Genomic DNA, 25,055 nt, shown 5'->3' with positions numbered 1-25,055 from the left:
GGAAAAATATGTTGTCACCGCCTTAAAAACAAAAAAAACTTTTTAAAAAAGTTTTATTTTGGAGTCTTTTCCAGATGAAATATCCACATCTGAATCCAGATGGACTGTAGCAACACATATCAGTAGTTAAACTTATTATCTTCAATAATACAAAGATTAAAATCACTGCCGGTGTCAGATTAGCTTTAAAGTTTCTGTTTTTCACATGACTAAAAACCAACTTTACATTTTTAAGACTTCTTGATTTACCTGAAAAATAATGTAAATTAAAAACAGCGTTTGGTTTAAAACAAGCAGCATGAAATTCTAATTTAACTCCTGCCTGCAGGCCCAGGGTCTTCTGATCATTTTTTAAAGCTCAGTTAATTACAGCAGTCCAACAGTCTACAGTAAATATTGGATAAAAGTCCTCTGCACTTTTTCTTTACAGTATTTTGATCACTCTGAATCTGCGTGTTAAATATTGATGACCCGGTGATCAGAGAGCTGTTGATCCGAGCTAACCGGCTCCGAGGGGCCGCCTGGCTCGGCTTCCTCTCAGGAGACGGTGAAGTGCGAGCAGACGCATCATGTAGGTGGCGGTGTTTGTCAGGTTGCCTGGGTAATTATTAGGCGCTCCTAAGAGAGACGTCTATTTCTGCGGCGGAGCGTGGCAGCTTTTGCAGCGCTGGCTGATTTGTTGAACCGCAGGAGGTCGGGACAAAGCACAGACGGAGAGAGATAACACTTTGCTACCGAGACAGGCTGAGTGGTTATCAGGGCAGATTTAAGGAGCAAATCTTTTTAAGCACCGCACTACAGTGGAGGCAGGGAGCTGCTGATGGCCTCAGAGTTGTGTGTAAAGAAAGAAAAAGCTCTCTCAGTAATCCTTTACTTGCGTTCAGTAGTTCATTTCAAATCTCGACACTGGGCTGCTCTGTTTTTGTGCTGCACGAACGCATTCCAGACGTATTTCTGAGAAGTTCTGCAGAGTAATCTAAATCTCATCTCTGCTTCCTTCTGCCAAATTAGGTTGGATCAAACCTCGTTAGGCTCACGAGCCAATAAACATAAATTGCAACAGCAAGCGCCTACAAACGCAAACTTTTTCGTCTGACCAGTCTGGCCCCATTGATGACACAGATCTCTATCACAATGCCAAAATAAAGCAGAAGGTTACATAAAACCATACCTACACTGCAAACATACAATCCCACCAAGTGTTTTTACTCTCTAGTTCAGATATTTTAGTACACTTGAAGTAAGACAAGAGAGAAGCTTGTTTTAAGTCAATAATTCCTTAATTTTGAGGGAAAAGTACAAGTTCTACTGGCAGATTATTTCATTTATAACATGGGGAAAATGTCTTATAATAAATTAATCTGCCAGTGGAACTATAACTGTTCAATATTAAGGAATTATCAACTTAAAACAAGCCAGTATATCTTTTGAAATATTTTGTCGTATTTCAAGTGAACTGAGATATTTGCACTAGAAACTAGACAAAATTACTTAGTAGGATTTTGTATTTTTGCAGTGCAGAAGCATCTTTCAGAATAAGGCTGAACTCCAGTTTTTCTACTTTAAAGGTTAGTTTTACAGAAAACCCAAAACTTTATTTTACATTTCAATTCCTGGAACTCTCTTTTGTCAAAATGTCAATTCAACAAAGGTTATGATTTTGTTACAGTCATGGATACAGTGAAACATGTATACTTTAGAATCCCTCCAAAATCTCTTATAATTGCATATTTTTAATAGTTCAAACATTAAATACAGCTTGATATGAATTAATACGCACAGCAGAAACTCTTAGCAAAAGCTAACAGCAGCAGTTTTCCTTGTGTCTGATCATGGAGGATCAGCCAATCAGCATAAAGGAGAGTAAATGCTGCTCCTGGATTGGCTCTTTTGAATTCACCAGCCAGTAGTGTCAAGTAGCATTGCTCCTGGCACTTCAGCTTCTCAACCTGCATTTTGTTTTTAATATTTTAGATATGCTCTATGAAAAGAGTCACATTCCAATGGTTTTACCCAGAATGGCTTTGTTTCCATTTCACAGGAAAAGTGAGACTTATTTTTATAATAAAAATAAAGAGCTCTTATGTATTCAAAAGATGACTGTCTCTTAGAAGTTTAATAGAAAATCCTAAATATTTAAAAGTAGGCATCTTCATCTGTAAAGCTTCTTGTTTAACCCCAGAGAACATGAATAAACATCAGTAAATATGGAAACATGATTAAATGCAGCTACTTACTGATATAAATAACATGTTTTATTTTAAGTAGGTGGCGACCTGAAGGAGCCCATTTCAAATGGAAATGTTTTTCAAGAGCAATATTTGTTTGTGGCGCCATAAATTAATACTGTTGTAAATGATTATTTTAGTAATCGAGTAATCTATCGATTGTTCTTACGATTAAGCAACTAATCAAATAAAAAAAATTGATAAAGTAAAATATTGGTAATTTCTACCATAACAGCAGTATTAATATCGGATATCAACATCGGCCCACTTTTTCATATTTGCGCATCCCTACAATTACTTTACTGTAGTTACAAAATTAACCTGTTACAATAATGGCTCCATTTTTAAGTTAACCAGGACAAAAATGATTCAAAAATATGAAATTATATTCAATTTAATAGTAAAGCAACACTTATAAAAAATGTCTAAACTAGTTTTTAGTTTATGTATTCATCTTCAGTGGATTTAATAGATGAACTCTCACTTTGCCCAGGCATTAATAGTTTGTGTGTCCATGTTAGCGCTGGGATTTGGCTCCTTCTCTCAAACTCATCTACCACCTCTATACTGCCACGATGCGCTCCGCCACTCATTTGTTGTCACTGGGAAGGTGGTAAATTTATTTTCTGGTTCGTCCATAAAGCTTCGCTTGCGTTAAGCATCAACTACAGAACAGCAGCCCACCATGTTCAGTGTATCTGCTCGCCTGTATAAATGCACCTGCCGCGTCGTTCGCTCCGAGCTGCCACTAGGCAGCAGCTCCGGGAGGAGAAAAGCTGCCGTGCTATATAAATAAAATTACCTGCCGAACTCCAGGCATCATGCCAGTCAATTTAAGGATGCTAATCCTTTAAGCCAAAAAAAACTATAAAAACCCAGACATTATCATCAATCAATGAAATCTCCCCAGAATGAACTTAAAAATTGGATGGTATGCTGCTAACGCAACATCCAACTCAGAGGTAGAAGTAAGAGCGTTGTGCAACATAATCAATCACCTGGCCAGAACATGGTGCTCTAAATGATAAATCGTAATTTAACGAAGCTTTGAGGCAGATAAATTTGCCCCGAGGAATTTTAACCATGGAGGTACTAGAATCATTCGAGGAATCCTTACAGCCTACTATGAATGCTGTGCCATGCCATCAGAAATAAGTAATATTTTTTTTAAATCAACATCACAATTGTACTACAAAATATCGCGATAAAACTCTAAAGCCACATCGTTTTATTAGCAGATAATATTCCTAAAGTCCATCCATGGATTCAAGCATTTTAGGCTGAACAGCTCTAGGTATTTAAAATTCCTGCAACGCTTCTTTTACATTACTCTGATGACAGCCCTCTCCATTATCATTAACCCACACATAGTGTACATGTCGCACAAAAAGGACAAAGATCACTGAACCATCTGTAACTGCGACACGCTGATGACTCACAATACGAGCAGAATAACAAAACGCACGCAGGCTTTCAGAAGCAGGGACAGACTTCTGCACACTGTGACTCTGAAGGCAGCCTTTCTCTGCCACAGGTGACGCGAGTCATTAATGAAATCCCATCAAAGACCAGATTCAGGCTCCACCTGAAAGTTGTAGCCTTGGTAAGCAGCTGAATGTGACATATTGGAGCCGGGCGCTCAGGGGGCCTCTTTAGGTAAATGCTCCCAGCGTGTGGGGCCTGTATATAGACGCCACAGATGAATCACTGGTATGAAACATGCATGATGCACCGGGGATGCTGTCAGGAGGCGCAAACAGGAGGCGGGAAGAACTGGAGGATGATTAATCAAAGCGATTTTAAAATCATTAATGATGGCCTGATTTAATGAAGAGATCAAGTGATAAAACGATTGCCATCTTTTCTCTTGTCGTCTGATAGTTTAACGTGTTTCAGCTTCAACTATTAGACATTCATTCTAAACATAAGGAGCCTTAAGAAGCCTTTTTGGTCGTCATCGATCATTATTTAAATTAGGAGCAGAGGTGACGTCACACTGTGTGAGAGATTCAGCTTCGCTTTTCTAAACATGAACAAATTGATCAGTGTTGACATTTTAAACCGTATTAAACATCCTGTAATAAAAGGTGGATACATTTAGTTGATTAAGTTTTTAAAAGTATATACTTTTAGGAGTACTTTCACCTATTGACATTATTTTGAGTAATAGTATTATAGAGCATAATTTAGAGGAACGTTTGACACTCTACCCACTGCTACAGCAAACATTTCCATGAGTATTACATAAAAAATGTAAACTGTTTTTTTTTTGTCTTGATTTTAAAGTAACAAACCCCTTACTCTTTGGCTCCCTCTTTTAGATACAGCAATAAACCCAAAGAAATTTATAATAGTTTTATATCATAGTAAAAGCCGTAACGCTCCACTTGTGAGAGTAATAAACCTGTTGAGCTTCTCTATACAGCACTCAACATTTTTTACTGCCACCCTGGCAGACACGACATGTTAAAATAAAAATAATATTATATAAATATACTTTTAACTTTTGTTTTTTTATAGAGAAATTAGAATGTACTATAATTTGAATAAACAGGTCAAAGCTCTGCAAATTAATCAAAAGTTGGCTACAAAGTTCCTCTGTGAATCTTTAATTTCAGCTTTTTTATATTTTCTGCTATCCGAGTCCTAAACTTTCCCATATGTGAAACTCTGTATTTTAGTTTATTTTTGGGGTTGCTATTGGCAACACAGAGGCGTATTAGCAGCAACATGCTGCTAATGGCTAATGTAAAGGCATATCAATAACTCGTGATGTTGCTATTGTCTGTGATTTTAAGTCAGCTGCACTCGGACTCCATCCTTCAGATTTTACAACTCAACATTTGTGTGCACTTTTTTCCAAAATAGCAAGCTGAGAATGTTATTTAGCTTAGCTAATGGATAGACATTCAGATATTTTATAGCGTTTACTTTGAAAAGAAAAAGAAGCTACTGAGCGAGTAGCTAGTAGCTGAATGTGCCCGTCTTAGAAATACAGCTTTGGCTCATTAGGCGACTCATTTAGCAGAAATGCAGATTAACTCTTAGAAAAGGAGAAGTGGTAATAATGAAATACTAGAAACAGATTCCACCTTAACCTTTTCCCCAAGTCCGCTCAACAGCCCTGACTGGAGGACTTCCGTCAGCTCGCTTCCTCCACAGAAATAGTGATTTATTGTCCGACAGCTCTGTTTGCACTCTGAGAGCGTTGATCTGTATGCAGGAAGCAGAAGGCTGCACTGTGTAATTAGCATATCTGCAGCGGGGCTACAGCATCGCCGGGGTTAGTCATCATCAGAAACGCGGCACGATTTCCAGGACGTTCAAAGGAGATCAAACCAGACAGACAGATTTGCCCTCGCAGTAGGAAAACATGTCAAGTGCTGCTGTGGGCGTCAGACCGCCAGCTTCATCTGTAAGAACTCGTGTCTGGCGCCGGTCCGTTAGCGACGGGGTGCAAACTTCTCCCAACAGCTTCACCTGAGACGGGAGAAGCTTTGTGTTCACCGTCACATTGGAGCAAAAACTCTGCGTGCTACGTGATTCCAGCTGCATCTCGATGAATACGAGCGTCACTGAGAAGTTTCTTTCAGAGACTGGAGCTCATGTTGTATTGATCAGGGGTGTCCAAAGTGTGGTGCGGGGGCCATTTGTGGCTCCTGAAGTGATTGTGTCAAGTTGAGAATGCTAAAAATTTCACCAACAAAATAGGAAAAAAAATGAATGACGCAAAAGAAATCCGTCTTTCCTTCAATAAGGCAACACTTAAGAACCCTATTTATGCTTTGGATCTTTAATGATAAAAAAAAGAGTAGATTTGAGCAGGTAAAAAAAGAGGAAACAAATTTTTAATTTAATACATTTTGTGGCCTGAGGGCAAAAAAGTTTGGACATGACTGATCTAGATTGATTAAATAAAATTATTAATTTTGATGAAATATTATTAGAATAGTTTAGTGGAAGGCAAAAGTTTGGATTTTAAAAAAGGTGAAAAATGAACCGGTATAACTGAATTGAGAGGCAAAGCCCATTTAAAAGTAAAACTCTCTCAGGATCCATGGGATTTTGTAAAAAAAGATTACGTAACCATGGAGATGAGCTGAAGGATGCAAAGTTATTGAATCCTCATTCCATCCAGCGCAATAATATTTCTGTCTTAAAAACTAAAAAAAAAAAAGAAAATCCTTTTCACAATCAGGGAAAGCCATATGAAGTCATGGCTAAAGAAGAAAGTTGTGTGGAAGGAAAAAGTGTGGCAGAAAATGTGCAGAAGCCTTTAGTTCCTAGTTTTTAAGGCAAAAACATCATTAACCAAAATGAACTGGCTAATAATGCTTCATTGTGTGTGATAAACATATGGGCTTCACTACAAACTGAATAACTTACATTCCTCTCATGAGACGCTCCTGTACAATGTCTGAATAGCTGCGCTTATTCCTGACAGGCTTTTATCCGCCGCTCTCTGATGTCAAACAAAGGAGTCGGAAAGGAAGACCGACAATCCCAGCGATAAAGAAACTGTCAGGCTGGAGGAAATGAAAACGTCTCTCCTGTCTTTAGCTGATCTGTAAACAGTTTCCTTCAACATGTAGCGCCGCCGCCTCAGATAAGGATATTACTCCGTCTTTGTGTGCTGACACAAGACGCACCGTTTGCCTCTCTGGTCATCGCTGCAGGTCTCTCTCCCCCCCGTGACGTTTACGTCTTAATTTCTCCCTCCCTGAAACGTTTTCTGATTCCCTCTGAACGCCTCTGCGTTTGTCAGGCCTCCCGTGTGTCACCGTGTTGTTCTGCTACATCTTCACTATCGAGCTTCTTCATCGACCCATTTCAGCTTCTCTTTTATCAGACGTCCGCTGCTGGCTTGTTTTTCCTCCCCCTCCCGCCATTCCTGACCCTTCTCCTTTCTGTTTATTTCAAGCTGCCTGCTTTCCATTGATATTCCAAGCTAAGTGTCGGTGCAGAGACAGAAATACTCCCCGCTGCAGATCTGCACTGATCTCCATTTTTATTACGCCTCTTTCTTTCTCTCTTCGTCTGCTTCATCTGGTGGCAAACATCACTGCTACTTTCTGAAACGTCCTTTAATCTGAACGCTTGTCCGCCTTTGGGTGTTTCTCCCAAACACTGGGAACGTTTTGGCAAGGACGATGCATGTCGTCTCCCTACAGCTGTTCCCATTAAGACTGCACTCTGCATCTGGAGTGTTTGCAACATTTGAGCCTTTTTAGTGATTGTACCGTCTGATGTACATGTTTAACGCTGAGGCCATTCTGTTGATTCACATGTGTCACATCCGGACCACCGGGTTCTGGACTAAACATTAAATATTATGTTAGCAATCAAATCGATGCAGTTTTTATCTGCTTGCCGCCAAATTACATCAATCAGTCCCTCCAGTTTCATGTGAAAGTCAAAAATTATCACAAATAATTGGGAGTTTATTGCAGATTTTTCCTCAAAAATTGTCAAAAACGTTCTTGTACTAAACAGCTGCCTGAGATGTACCTTGATGTCGGATTATAGTCCATGAGCTACTGTATACAGCAAGTAATTAAAAGTCACACTTATCGTCATAAATAAGCGCAAATATTTCCAAATTAGTATCACAAACCCTTAGATTTTCACTGCAAAAATCACAAATAGAATCACGAAATCTAGTTGTTGCATTTTATCAGTGACGTCTCATAACTCAAGCTTCATTTAAAACATCCAAACTGACAATTCTGCCTCTGTGAGCTATTACACATTATTGATTGAAAAGATGTTCAATGTTGTTTAATTTTAAGAATTCATTGATATTGTATCAGTTTGTGAACAGGTTTTATCAACGTTCTGGCACAACGGGCCCTTTAAGCGCATCACATCAAAGTTGTTCTTTCTTTTCCTTAAACTAGCTCATCTTATGATCTTGTAAATTGGTGAAAAGGATTCTTCAATCTAGTAGGTTAAAGTTTAAAATCATTTATATTCATCCAGAAAGCTTGTTTCTGATAGGAAAATATGATAAAACAATGTAAAGAAAGAGGCGTCCATTGTTTTATCCTTAGTGTGGATCCAGTAGCGTTGAAAGCGTGTGCAGTCAGAACCGTCATGTCACGTTTTATCCAACTTTTACGTCGTTGACGTGTGAAACCAGATGCAGTGGAGGTTCTATTGTCAAAAAAAGTTTTGTGAAATATGCTAATTTTGAAAAACCACCTTATTCTAGTTCAGAAACCTTTTATCAAAAAATTTGTTTTTTTTTCACCATTGGCGTGTTTCCATTCAGCGAATGTATTAATGTAATTCCAATTTGTGTAATTTTAAGGTCAGTGTGAACACAGCAAGTCATGCAGATGGAAAGGATGGAGGTTGTTTTAATTTATCGTCGACTTATTGATTAAAGCTCTGGTCTCATCTCCAAGCGAACCTGTTAAAACTATTAGGTTTGATCGTTTTTCAAAATGCTCTGAACGGATTGAACTTGAACAGAACTTCAAGGTTGATAAATTTTAATAGCTTTTGCACTGTGAAGTAGTAAAACACAGAAGCTGCTCCTGCTCCAGCAGAATGTATCAGAGGAACATGTAGCAGTATCACCACCACCAACGATGCTCTTTTCTCATGTTGCTAACTTCTTTTTTTATCTCTTTCCAGCGTCGCCGTAGTGATTCCCGCTCTCCAGCACGATCTAATTTCTGCCTCTCTCTCTTGTTTCTGCCCAGGTGGAGCTGGAGAGAGGGAAGACCCTCCACATCAAGGCTCTGGCGCTGGGCGACCTGAACAAGGGCGGCCAGAGGGAGGTGTTCTTCGAGCTGAACGGGCAGCTGCGGTCGGTGCTGGTTAAAGACACCGTGGCCATGAAGGTACGGAGAAAACACGGCGGCCATGATGAACGGCCCAGGGAGTGCAGTGGGTTTATGGAGATGCTGACGGATGGCGGCGGTCGGAGGAAGGATAAATGAGGGATGTCTGATAGATGAGACGGCGGAGAGATGAATAGATCTCTGTGGGTGAACTATTAATAGACGGAGGAGGAGGAGGAGGCTCTTTATTCTGAGGCCTGACCGTGTGAAGCCACACTGACGCAGGGAACCACTAATTTTTATCCATGGAGACAAAAGCAGGACTCCAGTCGACTTCTGTGTTTCTCTCAGCTGGAGGTCAGAAAAAGATCGAATTTATAGAGAATCGCATTCTTTATCTTCAAAATACGTTTAAGTTACGGTACATGTCTTTGCATTACACACATTTTGAATAATTCTTTGATAAGTTACTTGTAACTTAGTTTTGTTTTATTTCAAGTATAGATATTGTCACTAGAAGCTGGACCAACACTACAAAGTAATCTACAATGCTAATATGTACATTACTTTGTTTTTTTGTGTTGGGACCTTTATTGTTTGTGTTATAGATGATGTTTGTATTGTTTTCTGATTTGTTCTATTGTATTATGCTAACTCTAGCATATTTACATCGATGCTTAATGCTAAAATATTGATTTATATGCATTGTTCTAATCTGAAGTGTGCATGGAGGCCCAGCAGCTGGGGGGATAAACAGAGTCAGGCGAGTTCAGACGACTGAGCGGACTGATGAATCGCACTTTTACTGCTGTGTTCCAGGAAATGAAGTTCCATCCCAAGGCCCAGAAGTCCATCAAGGGTCAGGTGGGAGCGCCGATGCCGGGAAAAGTGCTGGAGGTCAAAGTTAAAGTCGGATCCAAGGTCAGTTCATAACCGCTCAGTCAGGATTTCTGACACCTGGGGTTGAGTTATCCCTTGATCTGCTCTGTGATGCTCCCAGCTCGTGTTGTTGGGAGGTATTTCAGGAAGATGTCACCTGCAGATCAGGAGCAGCTCTGGTGTCGGAACAACTTAGAGAGACTTCAAGCTTTAGTTCGTGCCGTTGTCAGGATTTCTGCTCCACCGCTCCTGACGTGGTGATCCTTTTCAATACGACTCTGACATTTTCACAGTGTCAGCACAGCCGCACCAATGTTCGTCTTTAGTTTCCAAACCACAAAATATGTTTTATGTGACTGGAAACAACCAGGCATTTCCTGAAAACGAAGGGACTGCTGCTGTAGAAATGCACCAATCAGATTCTCTTAGATTAATCCACCAAAACTGATTGGTGCTTAGAAATAAAAAAAAGATTTTTTAAAATATATTTTAAAAAATATAGAATATATAAAAAATATATTTGAAATAAATAAATAAATTTATCTTAAGAACTTCCTTTTCATTTCATGATTGCATCAGAAAATGTGTTAAATTATCTTTTTGGAGCTGAATGACGGAGATGTGACCTGATGCTAAACTCGTCAATTTTAATACCTCGATTAAAGAACCTCCTCTTTTTATGTGCTTCAGTTCCTTGAATAAAAACAGCAGAATGGTTCAGACTGGACTGGGCCAGGTAAGATGTCAGAGAAAACCCCGACGCTTCATCTCAATTGTCCGTTTTTAAATTCCTTTCGTTGCTAAGATGGTTAAAGTTGGTGTATTTCTAAACCCAAGTTTTATGTTTGCAGCATTTTTACATCTAATGACCTTTCTCCAAATGTCATTAGAATTGAAGCTACATGTTTTAAATTTGTTAAAACATATCTGGCCTTCAGAATCGTAACCGGTCATTGCTGCATCCGCGTATACTAATGGAAGGTTGAGTGGAAGAAAAAAGTGTAACATTTGTCATTTTCAGCGGCACTTGGCACCTGGACACACTGCAAAAACAACTGAAACCGACGTTTCTTAATTCTGAAAGACTCCAAAAACACAACAAAATGTATTTAAGGCCTAAAAAAGTAGAGCCTGCATATATTTAACTCTTCAGCAGAACCACAGGCTGATCACCTTTCTCTACTCATGAGACTAGATAGCAGCATCTCTGGACAGAAGTTTTGACATTTTTGTATTAAAATCCTTTTATATTGTGTAACTTTCTTAGAACTGAATTTTTGTTTTAACCTATTATTGAAATAATCATCAACTTATCTAGTAATTGACTTATTGCTAACTGAAATGTACACTGAAAAAAAGGCATTTCAGCCAAAACTGTAGAAAAATATATAAATTTTGCTTTAAAAAAACAAAAACACTTTTGTCTGTAAATATGTTTTACCCATAATTCCTCACTGGTTCACATTTTGTTTTAAAAAAAAGTCTCAAACACTGTTTAATATTCAATTATTAAGTCCGATATTAACATTGACCCAAACTTTCATTTTGGTGTGTTCTTAATGTCTAATATTGTATTAAAAAGGCCTAAATAGTTCAATGAAAAATTAGCAGAATGTTCCAATTTCTAAGGTCAGAATAATTGATTACTAAAATAATTGCTAGCTGCTGCTCTAATCCTATGAAAATGAACTGAAATCATGTTTTTAGTGAATTTCTAACTCGTAGTTCCGACCTGTTGTTGGCTGCAGGTGGAGAAGGGTCAGCCGTTGTGCGTCCTGTCAGCCATGAAGATGGAGACGGTGGTCAACTCCCCCGTGAGCGGGACCGTCAAGGCGGTCCACGTGGAGCCGGAGGCGGCCCTGGAGGGAGACGACCTGATCCTGGAGATCGAGGAGTAGAGCGAGGAAGAGGGGGAAGTGGAGGGGGAGGGGAAACGGGAAGTAGTATAGCCGGCCCTCGGTTTGTAAATATTAACGTTTAGCAAAGCGGTGAAGCTCTATGCATATCCTGACACCCGATGGATGTAGAAACGGCTTCACTGACCTCATTGAATATTTCAGGAGTGTGTTTTTAGCTAGACCTGCGATACATTCCACTGCACAGTCTTAACTACGAGGAGCTAACCAGGTGAAACAATAACAGGGTCGTAAAACGCCGACTTGAAATTAACACTTTCCGCTTCGTCTGACGCCGTTTCCATAGACCAGACTGACTCGGTTTGGTGTTTGTAACGAGCTGCGATCTCTGGGGACGTGTTAACAAAATATCTTGGGAACATTCATCCTCACCTTTTGCAAGAATTTGAATCCCTGAAAGTCGCGCTGCATTCTGGGAATGTGTAATCACTGCAAGAGATTCATTCACAGAGCACAACGAGGACAGCTATTCCAACCGAAAGCAACCAGCAAACCCTGTTGCTGCATCAGTAACAGCATTGGAGTCCCAAATAAAATCCGAGTCATTCATTTTAAAATGTCCAAACGGGTCGTTCCAGAACCGCTCAAGCCCAACCTGTCGTATCGTTTGAGGTCTCTGGTGGCATAAAACAAGTTTTGCCCTTTTCTCTTTACAGCCAGGAAGCAATGAGCAGTTTTTATGGGGATTTTTAATGCTTGGTTTAAATAGGATTACAGCATGTCACTTTAATGGGGTCACATGTTCTTTTTTTTTTCCCTCACCCCCCACCTCCATGAATAAATTGTCAGTCAAATGATGTGAAATTAGCCGGGCTAATAGGAGGCCCTGGAGACTCCTGCTTGTCGTTATATTTCCGCAGCGTGTGTGTGCGCGTGTGTGTGTGTGTTTGAATAAACAAGTCAAATCTGAGGACGAACTCCATGAGTCCTCTGCAGCACACCCCCTGAGATAAAAACCCATTCAAATCAGAGATGAAATATTCATGCTCACACACACGCCTGCTCAAAAAATATCCCCGCTGGCCCCTGTGTGCCGCACGTGTCGCAGGAAAACAAAGGCGAGTTCTGCAAAGAGGGCGTGTCCCGGTGAAGACATGGAGATTAAATCACAGAATGAGTCTTAAAGTCGGTCATTCGGTGTTGAAGCTCGTCCTGGATGAATGTTTAAACACCCCTAAAGCACAATTTGGAAACAAAGAGGTTACATATTTTTCTACTGTTAACAAGTGAAGCAGAGGAGATTTGAGGAAAGGCAGAAACATGAAACTGACGCTTCATTTTGTGCCGAGTCAGCAGCCTTTAGTTTTGCTTTAAGCAGATGAAGACAGGACGACTGTTCTTGATTTGTTCCCTCCTCCTCTTCTCCTTACTTCCCCCTCTACCTCATGTCTTCTGCCTCCTCTCCCAACCATTTGCTTACAAGATATTTGCACATGCAAGACGTTGTCAATTGATGCAATAAATGTAAACTGTACCGTAACTCTGTACGTCGTAGCCAGCAGTGGCTCTTTAACAGCCTCACTCATGATGTACCCATATCTGTGAAAGAAAGATAATAAACTGGAGTAAAAGCAAAATCAGCTTCATCTTTTTGTTCTGCTTTAAAATAAAGATGTTATATATCGCTACACTCCTGCTACATGTAAATGGTTTCATAAAATTGTGAAAAATGCTCAAGATTTTTGTTTTAAAGAAGCTGGGAAATAACTTAATTTGAAGACTAACTTTGGCTAAAGCTAACTACAATGACTAAACTATTGGTGGAAAATTTCCTGAATTTCTCAAAACTTAGGGCTGGACAATAAACAAACAAAAAATAAAATAAAATAAATAAAAAAAATAAAATATATATATATATATATATATATATATATATATATATATATATATATATATATATATATCGCGATAGATACGTGGAGTCTATCGCAATATATACCATCCTGTCCTAGAATATTCAATATGTAGAATATTCTGATCCAGAACCGCACAGCATTCTGGGAGATGTAGGTAGAGGAAAGGCTTTAGCAGCTGGTCAATCTCTCACTGCTAGCTAAACAGGTTGGTGGAATCTACCAACTCACTCTTTGGTTACCTAGCAACAACCTGTTGAGTAACTGGCGCAGCAGAAGTTTAAGGTTTCACCACTGTGCCTCATGACTGCTTAAAAACAAAGTGGAGTAAAAACTGCGGATCAGACGGGAAAGGTCACACCACCGGTTTGGCAGATATTTAAAACAAAAACTTTATCGATAACGATCGATGTCGACTGATATGAAACGCTTCTATCGTGATATAATGCGTATTGTCCAGCCCCAACAGAGCATGTTTAAAAAATATTCATTTAGGAAGCTGAAATGGATGCAATGCTAGTTGACACGCGATTGGCTGGTGTTTGCAAAGCAGCCAATCATTTTCCTGATGCTAATTAGCACCAAGGAAGTTGGTGCCAAACCACTAACACGGTTTCTACTCTGTGTATTAATGCGTACTAGGGTATATTTGGTGTTTGAACTATTAAAATAAGCTGCCACGAGCACTTTTGGGCGAATTACTGTCGTAGTGATTTACAAGCAGCGTGCTGGAGCTGGTTTCCTCCATCGTGGAGCCAGGCCAGCCGCCCTGCTCATCAGTATTCAGCCTCTGTCCGCCTCTGAAGGATTTCCTTTGCCTGGTGCTGTTCCCAAACAAGTGAAGCCCTGTGTGCTCGGATGTGGATCTGCTGACACCGTGTTGTCTTTAAGCTAATTCTGGAGATCATCTGATACGGTGCTTATTACCCACTCTAAATCAGTCTAGTCTGCCTCTAAACTGGCACTATTGATCAGCTCAAAGTGTTTGATTGGTGGCGAAGCTGATCAAATGTTTGCAGTAGGAAACGGAGCGCTCTCACCTCTCTGTGCAGAGAGGAAACGCTGGCAGAGTTGAACAATATCCTGACGTGTAATTGGGATCAGATAGAAGCGCAGCCGCTATTTTCTGACGTTATGTGTTTTGACCCATTTATTTAATGAGCAAGATGACGGCTTTGATATCAGATTTGCATAACTGAATTGAGAGCCAGAGGGCAGCCTGGCTGATAACGGGGGACAAAGCAATAATTGAATCAGTTTGCTGAAGCATCGCCTGCATTCATCCAGTTTTAGATGAACGGAGATAAAACCTTGCAGATTCTTCTCAGGTCGTGAATGAAATCAGACGCCTTCCTGAACTGCTATCCTCGTGAAGATGAAGTAAACAAAGAAATACACTTTACATATAAAGTTAAGTAAAAATGACCTGCAGCACCTTGTAGTGCGTATTTGAAGTGGAGGGGAAAAGATGCACCGTTTTCAAAACTATTTGCAACTAAAAATATTAAAATTGTTATTTGTATTCACTTTGATACCCCAAATGAAAACCAGAGAAACCCATTACCAATCTGTTATAACATGGTTAGTAAAGAGTCGGCCTTTCTGTCATTTAACTTCAACATAAATCCAGTTGGTCTTGATCAGGGGCGTCAAACTCACTTTCATTCTGGGCCAAATCAAAAATCTGAATGTTCATAAAGGGCCGGTTGCACCAGAATGTATTGATAAAACCCATTAAACTGTTAAAATATTAATAAACAGCTTTTTGTTTGAACTTGAATGTAGACCTTTGCAGATGCAGTCAGACCAACAGCATTGAGCATGATGCATTTTGTTAAGAATAACAGGTCAAAATTTTAGATATACCCCCAAAAACATTGCAAAAAAATGATAAAGCCACTAATTCATCCATTTTCCTTCTGATTCAGAAGTGAGCGTTAGTCCGTCACATATGCACACATTGAAGTGTGAAAAAGTTCACAGGGTGTGAATACTTCTGCAAAGTGTGTGTGGCTGCTTGTAGCTTCCACCAACTGAAAGGAGCTGACTGATGATTGGCGTTCATTAAAGATTGAAACACATTTACAACAACAAAAGAGTCCTAAATTCTCTCTTAATGAGGCCTCCGGTGGCTTCCTTGTAGTCGAAGCATTAATTTGTTTTAACTGAATATTCATGCACTTTTGATGATCACATTAATGGAAGGCCTATTAATCTACAATAACAAATTAATCTATTCCAAATCAACAAAAAAGAATGAAAAGCCTTTTATCGTCAGTCCTTTGTATCGTTTGTGGAAAACAACTCTGCAAAGGAGCACATGCTGTCGCTTCTGTGTCTGTTTATGTCTGCTATAAAAACTACAACCAAGCCAGATGTCCAGGTTTTTTCCTCCAGGTGTTTCTGTAAACACTTCAGTATCAGACCACAGTCTGCCAAGAGCCCTGAGGGACGCCTCCAAAGAAATCCTGTCTTTCCCCAACACAGGTTACATAAAGTAGACATTTTAAAAGGAAGTGATGTTGTGCTCATATTTTGTCCCCAATCGGTATTCACCCAGCAGCTGAACAGAGCTTAAATGTCATATTTCATTCAACATAAATATGTTTTTATGTCTCCAAATACTTTCCCTACTGTCCTGAATCCTTCCTGTCCTCCAACAGGGTTTTTTTGTTTCTAGAAAGTTGGATTATTTATGACAGGCAGCCAGCTCACTGAGTGACATCTGCACATTTCTTTCAACTACAGGACTGAAAACTTTAGCTGCCAACAGGTAAAACTGCCTATAAGTCGTGTCACTTAACTCTTTTTATAACTCTACATCCACACTGCAAAAAAAAGAAACAAAACAAAAACGACACAAAATCTCATCAACAAATGAAAACAAATTGATGTGTGTAGCTGTGCAGCAGCAACACACACATGCAGCCGTCTGAAGGCTCTTGCATGTGGATCTGTGTGATGGTGGGAATTACTGAAAGCTGACTGGAAGCAGGCGTGTAAAACTGATCCAAGGTAAGAAGCCGAGGAGACGCAGACTTCAGTCTGCAGGCTTTGACCGATTAAAGCCTGATTGAGGCAAATTAAGATTAGATTCACGTTAAGACAAGTGCAGCGTCAGCACTTCTTTGGAAGCTCTTCTCTCTGCAGGGTGCATTCCTAAGCAACTATTTATGGATGCATACAGCAAGTTTGCGTTTTTAATTCCCACCGGCCTTCACTGTGTGTACCTTTGCCCTGTTTTAACAGCTAGAGCTCGTTTTTTTTTTTTTTTAAAAAACCTTTACCAACATTTTTACTTTTCACTGCTCATTGTATTTAAATGGAAGAAATGAACTTAAATTTTAGGGGAGACCGAGGTAAGTTGAGCCCCTTGTTTCCAGGAAACGGTAAAAAACATTGATCATGTGACCAAATAGCTCGAAGAAATCATCATTTAATGAAGTTTGTGAATGTATAAACCTCCTGGGTAAAGTGGCTAGTCTTTTATTTTTATTGTATTTTATTTTAGTCATAAATTTCATAGGAATTGTGTCCGAAGCAGATATTTTTAAATTTGTGTTGAATATGAATTGTGCTATGCTTTGACAACATGGAGTGTAAATCGAAGATAAAATTGCTGAATCTTAGGTGTGGACACAAATACAGAAGAAATTGTAGCTTTGATGTAAGTTGAGCCAAACACACTTGAAAGCATTCTCTGTTTTATTATTATTAATACAAAACTGCAGTTTAGTTGCAATAAAAAACAATGTTTGAATTGTGTAAAACAAATAAAATGGACTTCATGGAGAAAAAGTGACTTATTTAGGAAAGGAGAAGGCAAGTCGAGTTGGGAGTCAACTGGAGTTGAGTTAGGAGGGAAATAAGGAACTTTTTTTTTAAATGCTATATTAAAGAAACATTTATGTTTTCTGATGGTTTGAAGGGACGTACAACATCCCATATATACACGTTAACGACCAAACCAAACCTTAATGTAGTGATCTTCAAAATCTCATCTCTCCAGTAAAAATGCAGCATTTTACGGTGATTTTTGACCACCACTCGCTCCAAACCTGACGGTTCTCCAGCTTTTCTTTCTTTTGTTGTGCTGCGCTTCTAAATGGGTCAAAGACGTGCTTTGATGGGGTCTGAACATCACAAGAAAAGTAAATGTTTTCATCCGGCTGGCTCTCCAGGCGCCACACTTCATTTCTGATTTGGATCCCAGACTCTTCACATCTCTGAGCTTCGATCTGGAACCGAGGGTCAGAGTTCAAGTCCTCTTTGTGGCTCTCACTGAGCTTATCCCCTTCTCCGCTCTGCAGCGGTCCAAATGAGCAGCACATATTCAGAGTGGAGTGAACTCTGTGCCTTTAAGATGTTGGGTGAGAGTGTGATGAACTTGAGGTGCGGCAGCTGACCGAGGCGCTAGCTTTATAACCCCGAACACGAGTTTCCCACATGGTGGATCTGCTGTGTTTGAGGTACAACGCTCCCCTTTTAATCCCTCTGCTGCGGTTTCATAATCCCTCTCTTCTTCCTGTGCTTTCTTTGCCGTAATCCGTCTGCTTGAATAAGGAGACGAGACAAGGAGGAAGTGTCTCAGACAGAAGGGATGGACGGCTCAGTCAGGCTCAGAGCCTCCTTTCAATCAGCACATTCACAATGTGATCCACCCATTAATGCCTCCTAATGCTGCTCCTCTTATATCCGACATGTAAATGAGCGTTATGGTTGGCGCCAACAAGATGGTACACTGCAAAATACTAAATCGTACCCAGAATAGGAGCTTGTTTTTCATCAATATTAAGGAATTATTTACGCAATATTGTCGATATTAAGTCAATAATTTGGTAGGTAGAAGGAGTGACGCTGTAAGCTTCAACTCTGGGTTTGTAGAGAGATCAAGGTTCCCCACATCTTTTATGTCAACTTCCAGAACTTTAGCTTCTTTTAGGACAATTTCTTAAATACTGGGTGGGAAGGAAGGATAAAAAAGATGGATGATTTTTCAAATGGATGGATATACCAATGGATAGATGGATACACAAAAGGGCAGATGGCTGAATGAATGGATGAATGGACAAAAGGGTGGATGGATTTATGGACAAACAGATCGATGGATGGATAAAACGATGGAAGGATGGATGGATGGATGGAAAAACAGATGGATGACAGATGGACAAACCAATGGATGGATGGATAAAAGGATAGGTGGACAGACAGATGGATGGACGGACAATAAATGTGTAGTAAGTCCAGATATTTCTTCAGTATCGTCTCAAGAGGATTCCCGCCTCCCGTCTCCAGCTCCTGACCAGAATCCGCTCCTCATCCCATCTTTCCTCCATCCCTCGGTTTTCAAACTTTGCTTTCAGGACCGATTTTCCACCTGTCTGAGAACCGGCACTCTCCGGCTCCCGGAGCACTAAAACATCCCGGCCTTCATTACAAACCCTGTCCAAGCAGAGACGTCGCCGCCAGATATGGTGACGGGATGACCTCTAACCTCCGGGCTCGCGGGCCGCTGTTGTTCCCGCCTCCAGATCCGACTGCATCAATAACCATCAGCAGCACAGCGGTGCATGGTAAGCCATGAGCAACCAGGAGCAACAGATTAACAATGTACACATCAATTAACAGGAGAAATCAATGCTGCCCTTGCTGGCAAGTTCAATTTCTAATGAATGCGTCAAAAGATGGCTGAGAGGCAATTCCAAAAAATGGATCAATTCCTGTTGCCCCTCCAGAACCGGGCCCTGTCAACATGTTCTGAGGCTACAGCAGCTGTGTAGACGCAAGTGATTATAAATGTTGGTGTCAAAGAAATGCTGCGGGAAGGAGGACGACAGAGTAAACTGTGTGTGTGAGGAGACATCTCATTAAGAGCTAAAATAGCTCCGCAACACAAGACTCTGTGGTCTTAAAGGCCACACGTCAACAAACACACACAGACACACACAGATGATGATGATGAGCTGCTTGTTCTTCAACATGCTATTGCTTTCAAGTGTGCGTACGTCTGTAGACGTGTGACCCGAGTCCGACTCGAATCAAAGCGCCGCAGCAAGGAGGGGAAGCCGAGATGCCAAAACAAAGGTGTGCAGACAGCCAGACGGGGGGAGGATTCAATGCGACAGGAGAGAGAGAGAGAGAGAGAGAGAGGTTTGGGCTCAGACTGCGACACTGAACCGAGACAGGCGGGAATTAAACGCAAAGAAAGAAAGCGGGTAAAAAAAGGAAAGGAGCCAAATCACGGATCAGATCTCAGTGCGTCACAGAAACATAGTCATTAGATGTCTTTTTGTGCAGCTTCATCATTCTCCACCTCTGTGTCAAAATAAAAGTGCATTGTTACCATGGTAACAGCGTGTTCGGGGTATAATGAGTCTAGCCCCAAACCCCCGCCAAAAAAACAAAAAAATCTTTATGACTCTCTACTTGTCTTGCATGCAGACGTGTATGAGACGAGTTTTCTGGAAAGAGAAGGAAAGTTCCTAGAGCGGTCCGAGGACATATGGTCCGTGTGTGTGAGTCCAGACAAGAACCGAGTCACAGCTGGTGATCGGGGATCAGAAAGCGAAAAGTCACACTTGGGTTAGCAGCTGCGTGAGAGCGCCACCTGTAGTGAACGTCAGGTCATGCAGCAGCGGCAAAGCGGAGTCCACGGGAGAACTGGACGGTGACGAGAGTCAGTGGGTCGGTAGAGAGGTCAAGGTTTGTACACCCTAAAATTACACCTGATGGACAAGATGATGGACGGACCTACAGACAAATGATTGATGGATGGACGATTGTTGGATAAGATGATTGACGGATGGTTTTAAATCCTTTTTAAGAAGCCATTAAATAATGAGGATGAAGAGGCGAGCAGATTGGAGACTTTGTAAATGTTCTCTATAAATCAAACATTCATCCAACATTGGAAACGACATGGAAGCAACATCATTTCTATCACGAGTTTTCTACAACCTTCTGTTGGAGCAGAGAAGATTATTCTCTACTTAAGAAAAATCACTTTGCTGTTGTTGCTCTGAATTTCCCCATTGTAGGACAATAAAAAGAATTTCTGTCATGAAAGCCAGACAATAATGAACATTTTAGGAATCGTGTAGATTAGCTGATGCTAACCAACTAAATGTAGTGTGGAGCTTTTAGCTTTTACTAAAGGAAAACAGAATAAAATGTAACTTAATCCCATTCAGTCTGGACTTTTACTGTGGGATCAGTCACAAACCATTGAACTCTGTAGGCTCTGTGTTCAGGATCACTGTTAGCATCAGCCTCTGCAGGCTAACTCAGGCTGCATCAGCTCTGACGTCTCTTCCTGCTGCTAAGAAGCTTTCCACCATCACAGGAAGAGATTGCATCAGACACACGTTGCTTTGGCTTCATGTTAATATTCCAGTCTTTGATGCATCAGGTCAGACAAACGATTTTCTGAGGCTACAGGGTTGCTTTTTTAGCACCGTTTGGCAAACAGCGGGCCACCGTGCGTCCATTACTCTGACAGGCTTCTGACTAGCAGCTCAAACATAAAGGCTTGATTGATGGAGAGCTCTCAGCAGGTTCTCGCATCTCTGGAGAGGACTTTAACAACTCTGATGGAATGACCGTCGGCTCTCTTCTCAGTTCCCTTTCATGCATAAACTGAACACTCAGTATTCAAGCACGAAACGTCTGAGGGTACGATAAGTGGAAACAGATTGCACAGATGTTTGTTAAATTTGTGCAGCAACTCAACACCAGAAAGGGAAAACTGACAGATTTAAGTTTCATAAGTGTTTTGGAGCTTAAGGTCACATACATTATCCTGCAAGTTTCTTTGGTGAAAAAGCAGAATTAATTCACATTGTCCAAGTCCCAAAGAAGCAAAGCTCCACATCATCACACTACCACCATCGAGGAGGAGGATGGAGATTCCCAGCCTGAGACTTCCAGAGGAGGCGGAGGTGCAGCAGCAGTGTTTGCTTAATTTCTACTCCTTTGGCAAACATTTCAGCTAGATCGAACCGTTTAACCAGCAGTTTTAGCGCGACGCTCAGGAAGGGCGCGGCAGATGTCACGATCGGTCAACCGGGTGACCCATCAGCTCTTCAGTTTGCAAAACCACAAAACCCGAAAAGAAAAAAGCACCAGATCTGAGTACACGGTAAAATGCTCAGGTGGGGTTCGCTCGACCGCTCTTAGAACTATGAGTTCAAACGTCTCTGATGGTGCATTCACACCAAACGCATTTTGAGCGTCAGGCACGTCTGGTTTACATTCAAAGTCTATGTGCAGCGTCGGATGCATTGGACGCATCAAACGGTTCAAATCACGCTCAAAACGCGCCACAAAGGCCCTCGACGCGCCTCCACATAGACTTTGAATGTAAACCAGACATGCCTGACGCTCAAAATGTGTTTAGGATGAATGCACCATTATTCATTTTTAGCTTAAACAAAGAGCGCCAAGCCGCCACATACACAAAGGTAAACATTTAGGTCTGGAACAGAAATGTTCCTGCCCCAACAGACTCACACAGACGTAGGCTACGTACAGGATGTTTGGACACAAAATAACTTTTTTCTCCACCATTTTGTTAATAGCAAAGACGGTTAGAAAGTCCAATAACTATTTTTTTAACTTAAATTAAAATCTCAAGGTACGCACAGTGCGGACAGCCGTACAGCTGCAGGCACCACTGGTTGGGGATAGATAGTGGAGCAGCTGTTTGAATACTGGCTTTAGCGCCGAGTCTGTCACAGAGAAGTCTAATTGTGGTTGCATTTATTTAGTAGCATGATCGACCATAAAAAATAAAAAATAAAAAATTCAAACAAAAATTGAAGTTGAGCATCAAGACCAGCCATGTGAACATATCCTGTGGATTACTGTGGTTAACTGGGATCCCACAGACTTCATGAAACCCATCCAGACTGACTGATGTCAATAACTTATTTTAGATTGTGGTGTGATTTTTATCATTTTTCCCATAATAAATCAAATGATTATTTAAAAACTGCTTTTAATTCATTCAAGTGATCTCAGACATATATTAAAAAGTGTTTGATTTGCAACATCAAAGTGGGAAAAAGCAAAGAGAGAAGAAAAAACATTTTCACATTTTCACAGCACTGTATATATATATAAAACATGGTATGTTTAAAGAAACGTATTAAATCTGGGAACTTCATTAAAAGATTATAAAAACACACCACTGCTGGATTTATGAAATAAACTCAAATAGAGAACAGAGGCTCTCTTCAACGTTCCTATAAATAATCTTACATTCAGCCTTGAAGAGCTGCAGAGCAGCGGCACACACTGCATCCGAAAGGACGCGTCACGCTGCGACAACTTTCCTCACCAACTTGGAAAACTCTACAGCCATCACTGTACCATTCATCCACAGCTAGACGGGAAAAGGTAAACAAAGCTGTTCCCTCTCTGAGAGCACAAGCCGTCCTGGGAAATCAGCAACATAAGGGGAAGCAGGTGAAGCACAAGTGGTTACAGAAGAAAAAATAAATGTAAATTACAGCACTTCATCACAACGCTGCTGCGACACGGCGTCGTCAAAGACAGATGATGCATGTTGCTTCAGATGAAGAAGTTTCCCTGGATGCAGTCGCCGGGCAAGGGCAAAAAGTCACTAATGTTTGTTTGATTATAATGCCTTCTGTTAGCTTCTGCATCGTGACAACTTTTCATTTTAACTGCAAAAATAATCGACTAAAACTACAGACAGCAATGTCTGCAACACTGAAGGGAGAAGAGTATTTCAGTTAATCCAAAATCAACAGTATACCCAACTTTCCTTTCTTGAATTCACACCAAACCTAATTGCTAAAAATATCTACTCTAAATCAAGATTGCAGCCAATTTCAAGCATTTTAGTAATTATTATCTGCAACCACTCACCAAATATACACAAGTAGATAGAAAAATATTCATAAATCTAGGAGATTTATGATTAAAATCATTATTTATTTATCTGAAAATATTGTTTCTAATAGGAAAATATGATAAAATAATGTTAATGAGTATCAATTTGGAATAATGTACATATTCGGTAGTTTAAATCATTTGCAGTCTGAACAGTTATGTCGTTTTGATCCGAATTCTCGACCAGACGTTTTAATTATTTTCTTTTTCTTAGCTTTATTCGTCATGTGACAGACGATCGGCTCCAATTGCTCAGCAACTTCAGAACTGATCCATAAACGCGGCATCTGTTATTACTTATGTAAACAATGCGTTGCTGTGCGACGTCTACATTCTTCTTTTGTGTCAGTGGGTCGCAAAATGTCCACACGGAAGTCTGGTTGCATTTAATTATTAGTATGAATAAAAATAATAATAGATCTGAATTGTGCATCAAGTTCTGAAGTCTCCAGATCTGAAAGCACTCAAACATTTATGTGGACCTCAGAAGAGACGAGTGGAGCATCGTTCAGCATCCAGGCTCTAAGAGAGACAGAAGTCAGCAGATTATTCATTACTTTGCTTTTAAGACCTAAAAATCACGATTCTCACACAGAATACTAGATAAAAAGAGGTTTATTTTGGGATTTGTTAACTTTTGCTCCAACTAATTGGAGCAAAGCTCCAAGTTTTTATCTAAGTTATGAAGTTAAACAAACTCAACCTTGTGAAAATGTTGGAAATGGATCTTGTGTTCATGGAGACATTGATTAAAATCTTCCTTTTTTACAGAGGGTATACAAAATAATATGTTGACCTGGAAAACTGTCTTTTAATGCAAATAAATTTGAATATTTGAGTAATATGAAGCCTTTTAGTGAGATTAAAAGTACCTAAAAATAACTTGTCAATAAGCCCACATTTCTGTATTATGTTTTTTAATGGTCTAATATTATATTCTAATTTTAAATCTCAAACTGTCAGTGGAAAATCATAAGTAGCAGAAATGAAGGCTTTCCAACATCCATTTTTGTGTAATTAATCTATATAACAAATTCTTATAATACAATTTTCAATGATATTCAAAGGTAACAAGTGGGTCTGTACAATCAGGTTCTGCATGACAGGAAACAAGCTGTGCATGCTGGGAAATTGCATCCTCCTGATTGTTACTCGCCGGCCTCTCTTGGTTCTTCTGGACTGATTTGCGTTTCTCCTGCTGCCCGGATCATTACTGGATTCTGGTGAAGCTGTAAGGTGCATCAGAGCTTCACCTGCAGAGCCGTAACACCCCACCGCCATTGTTTATGAGGCAGTAATTCGGCCTGGAAGTGCTGTCAGCACATCGCAGGTGTTCGTATCTCTTCAGCCACCCAAAATTGTTTTTTAATACGTGCTATTAAATATAGACGGCCTACGCTGCACTGGTGAGATCTCCAGAGCAGATTACGCTCTATTACACGTCTTTGTTAAATTACACATGTCAGGGAAACAGTC

The 25,055-nt window shown here is 40.2% G+C and overlaps 1 protein-coding gene and 1 long non-coding RNA gene across 3 annotated transcripts in view; one reads left to right on the top strand and one right to left on the bottom strand.

The window, feature by feature from the left end:
• The window catches only part of pcxb (pyruvate carboxylase b), a 392,212-nt gene extending 378,824 nt beyond the window's left edge, over positions 1 to 13,388 (top strand). For both annotated transcript variants that reach the window (XM_008435894.3, XM_008435895.3), the window contains exons 25-27: positions 8,936 to 9,076; positions 9,836 to 9,937; positions 11,644 to 13,388. In XM_008435894.3, coding sequence (XP_008434116.1) covers positions 8,936 to 9,076; positions 9,836 to 9,937; positions 11,644 to 11,793 — 393 coding nt within the window. In that variant the 3' untranslated portion in view covers positions 11,794 to 13,388. The remainder of the gene's footprint in view (positions 1 to 8,935; positions 9,077 to 9,835; positions 9,938 to 11,643) is intronic.
• LOC103480730 (uncharacterized) overlaps positions 1 to 25,055 on the bottom strand; it is a 52,456-nt gene that overhangs the window by 13,109 nt on the left and 14,292 nt on the right. The window contains exon 3 of the long non-coding RNA XR_014084710.1: positions 11,628 to 13,350. This is a non-coding gene — a long non-coding RNA (uncharacterized LOC103480730). The remainder of the gene's footprint in view (positions 1 to 11,627; positions 13,351 to 25,055) is intronic.

The sequence above is a fragment of the Poecilia reticulata genome, chromosome 18 (genome assembly GCF_904066995.2).
Source record: "Poecilia reticulata chromosome 18, P_reticulata-male-v2, whole genome shotgun sequence".
Taxonomy (NCBI): Eukaryota; Metazoa; Chordata; class Actinopteri; order Cyprinodontiformes; family Poeciliidae; genus Poecilia; species Poecilia reticulata.
This window is presented reverse-complemented; position numbering and strand designations above follow the sequence as displayed.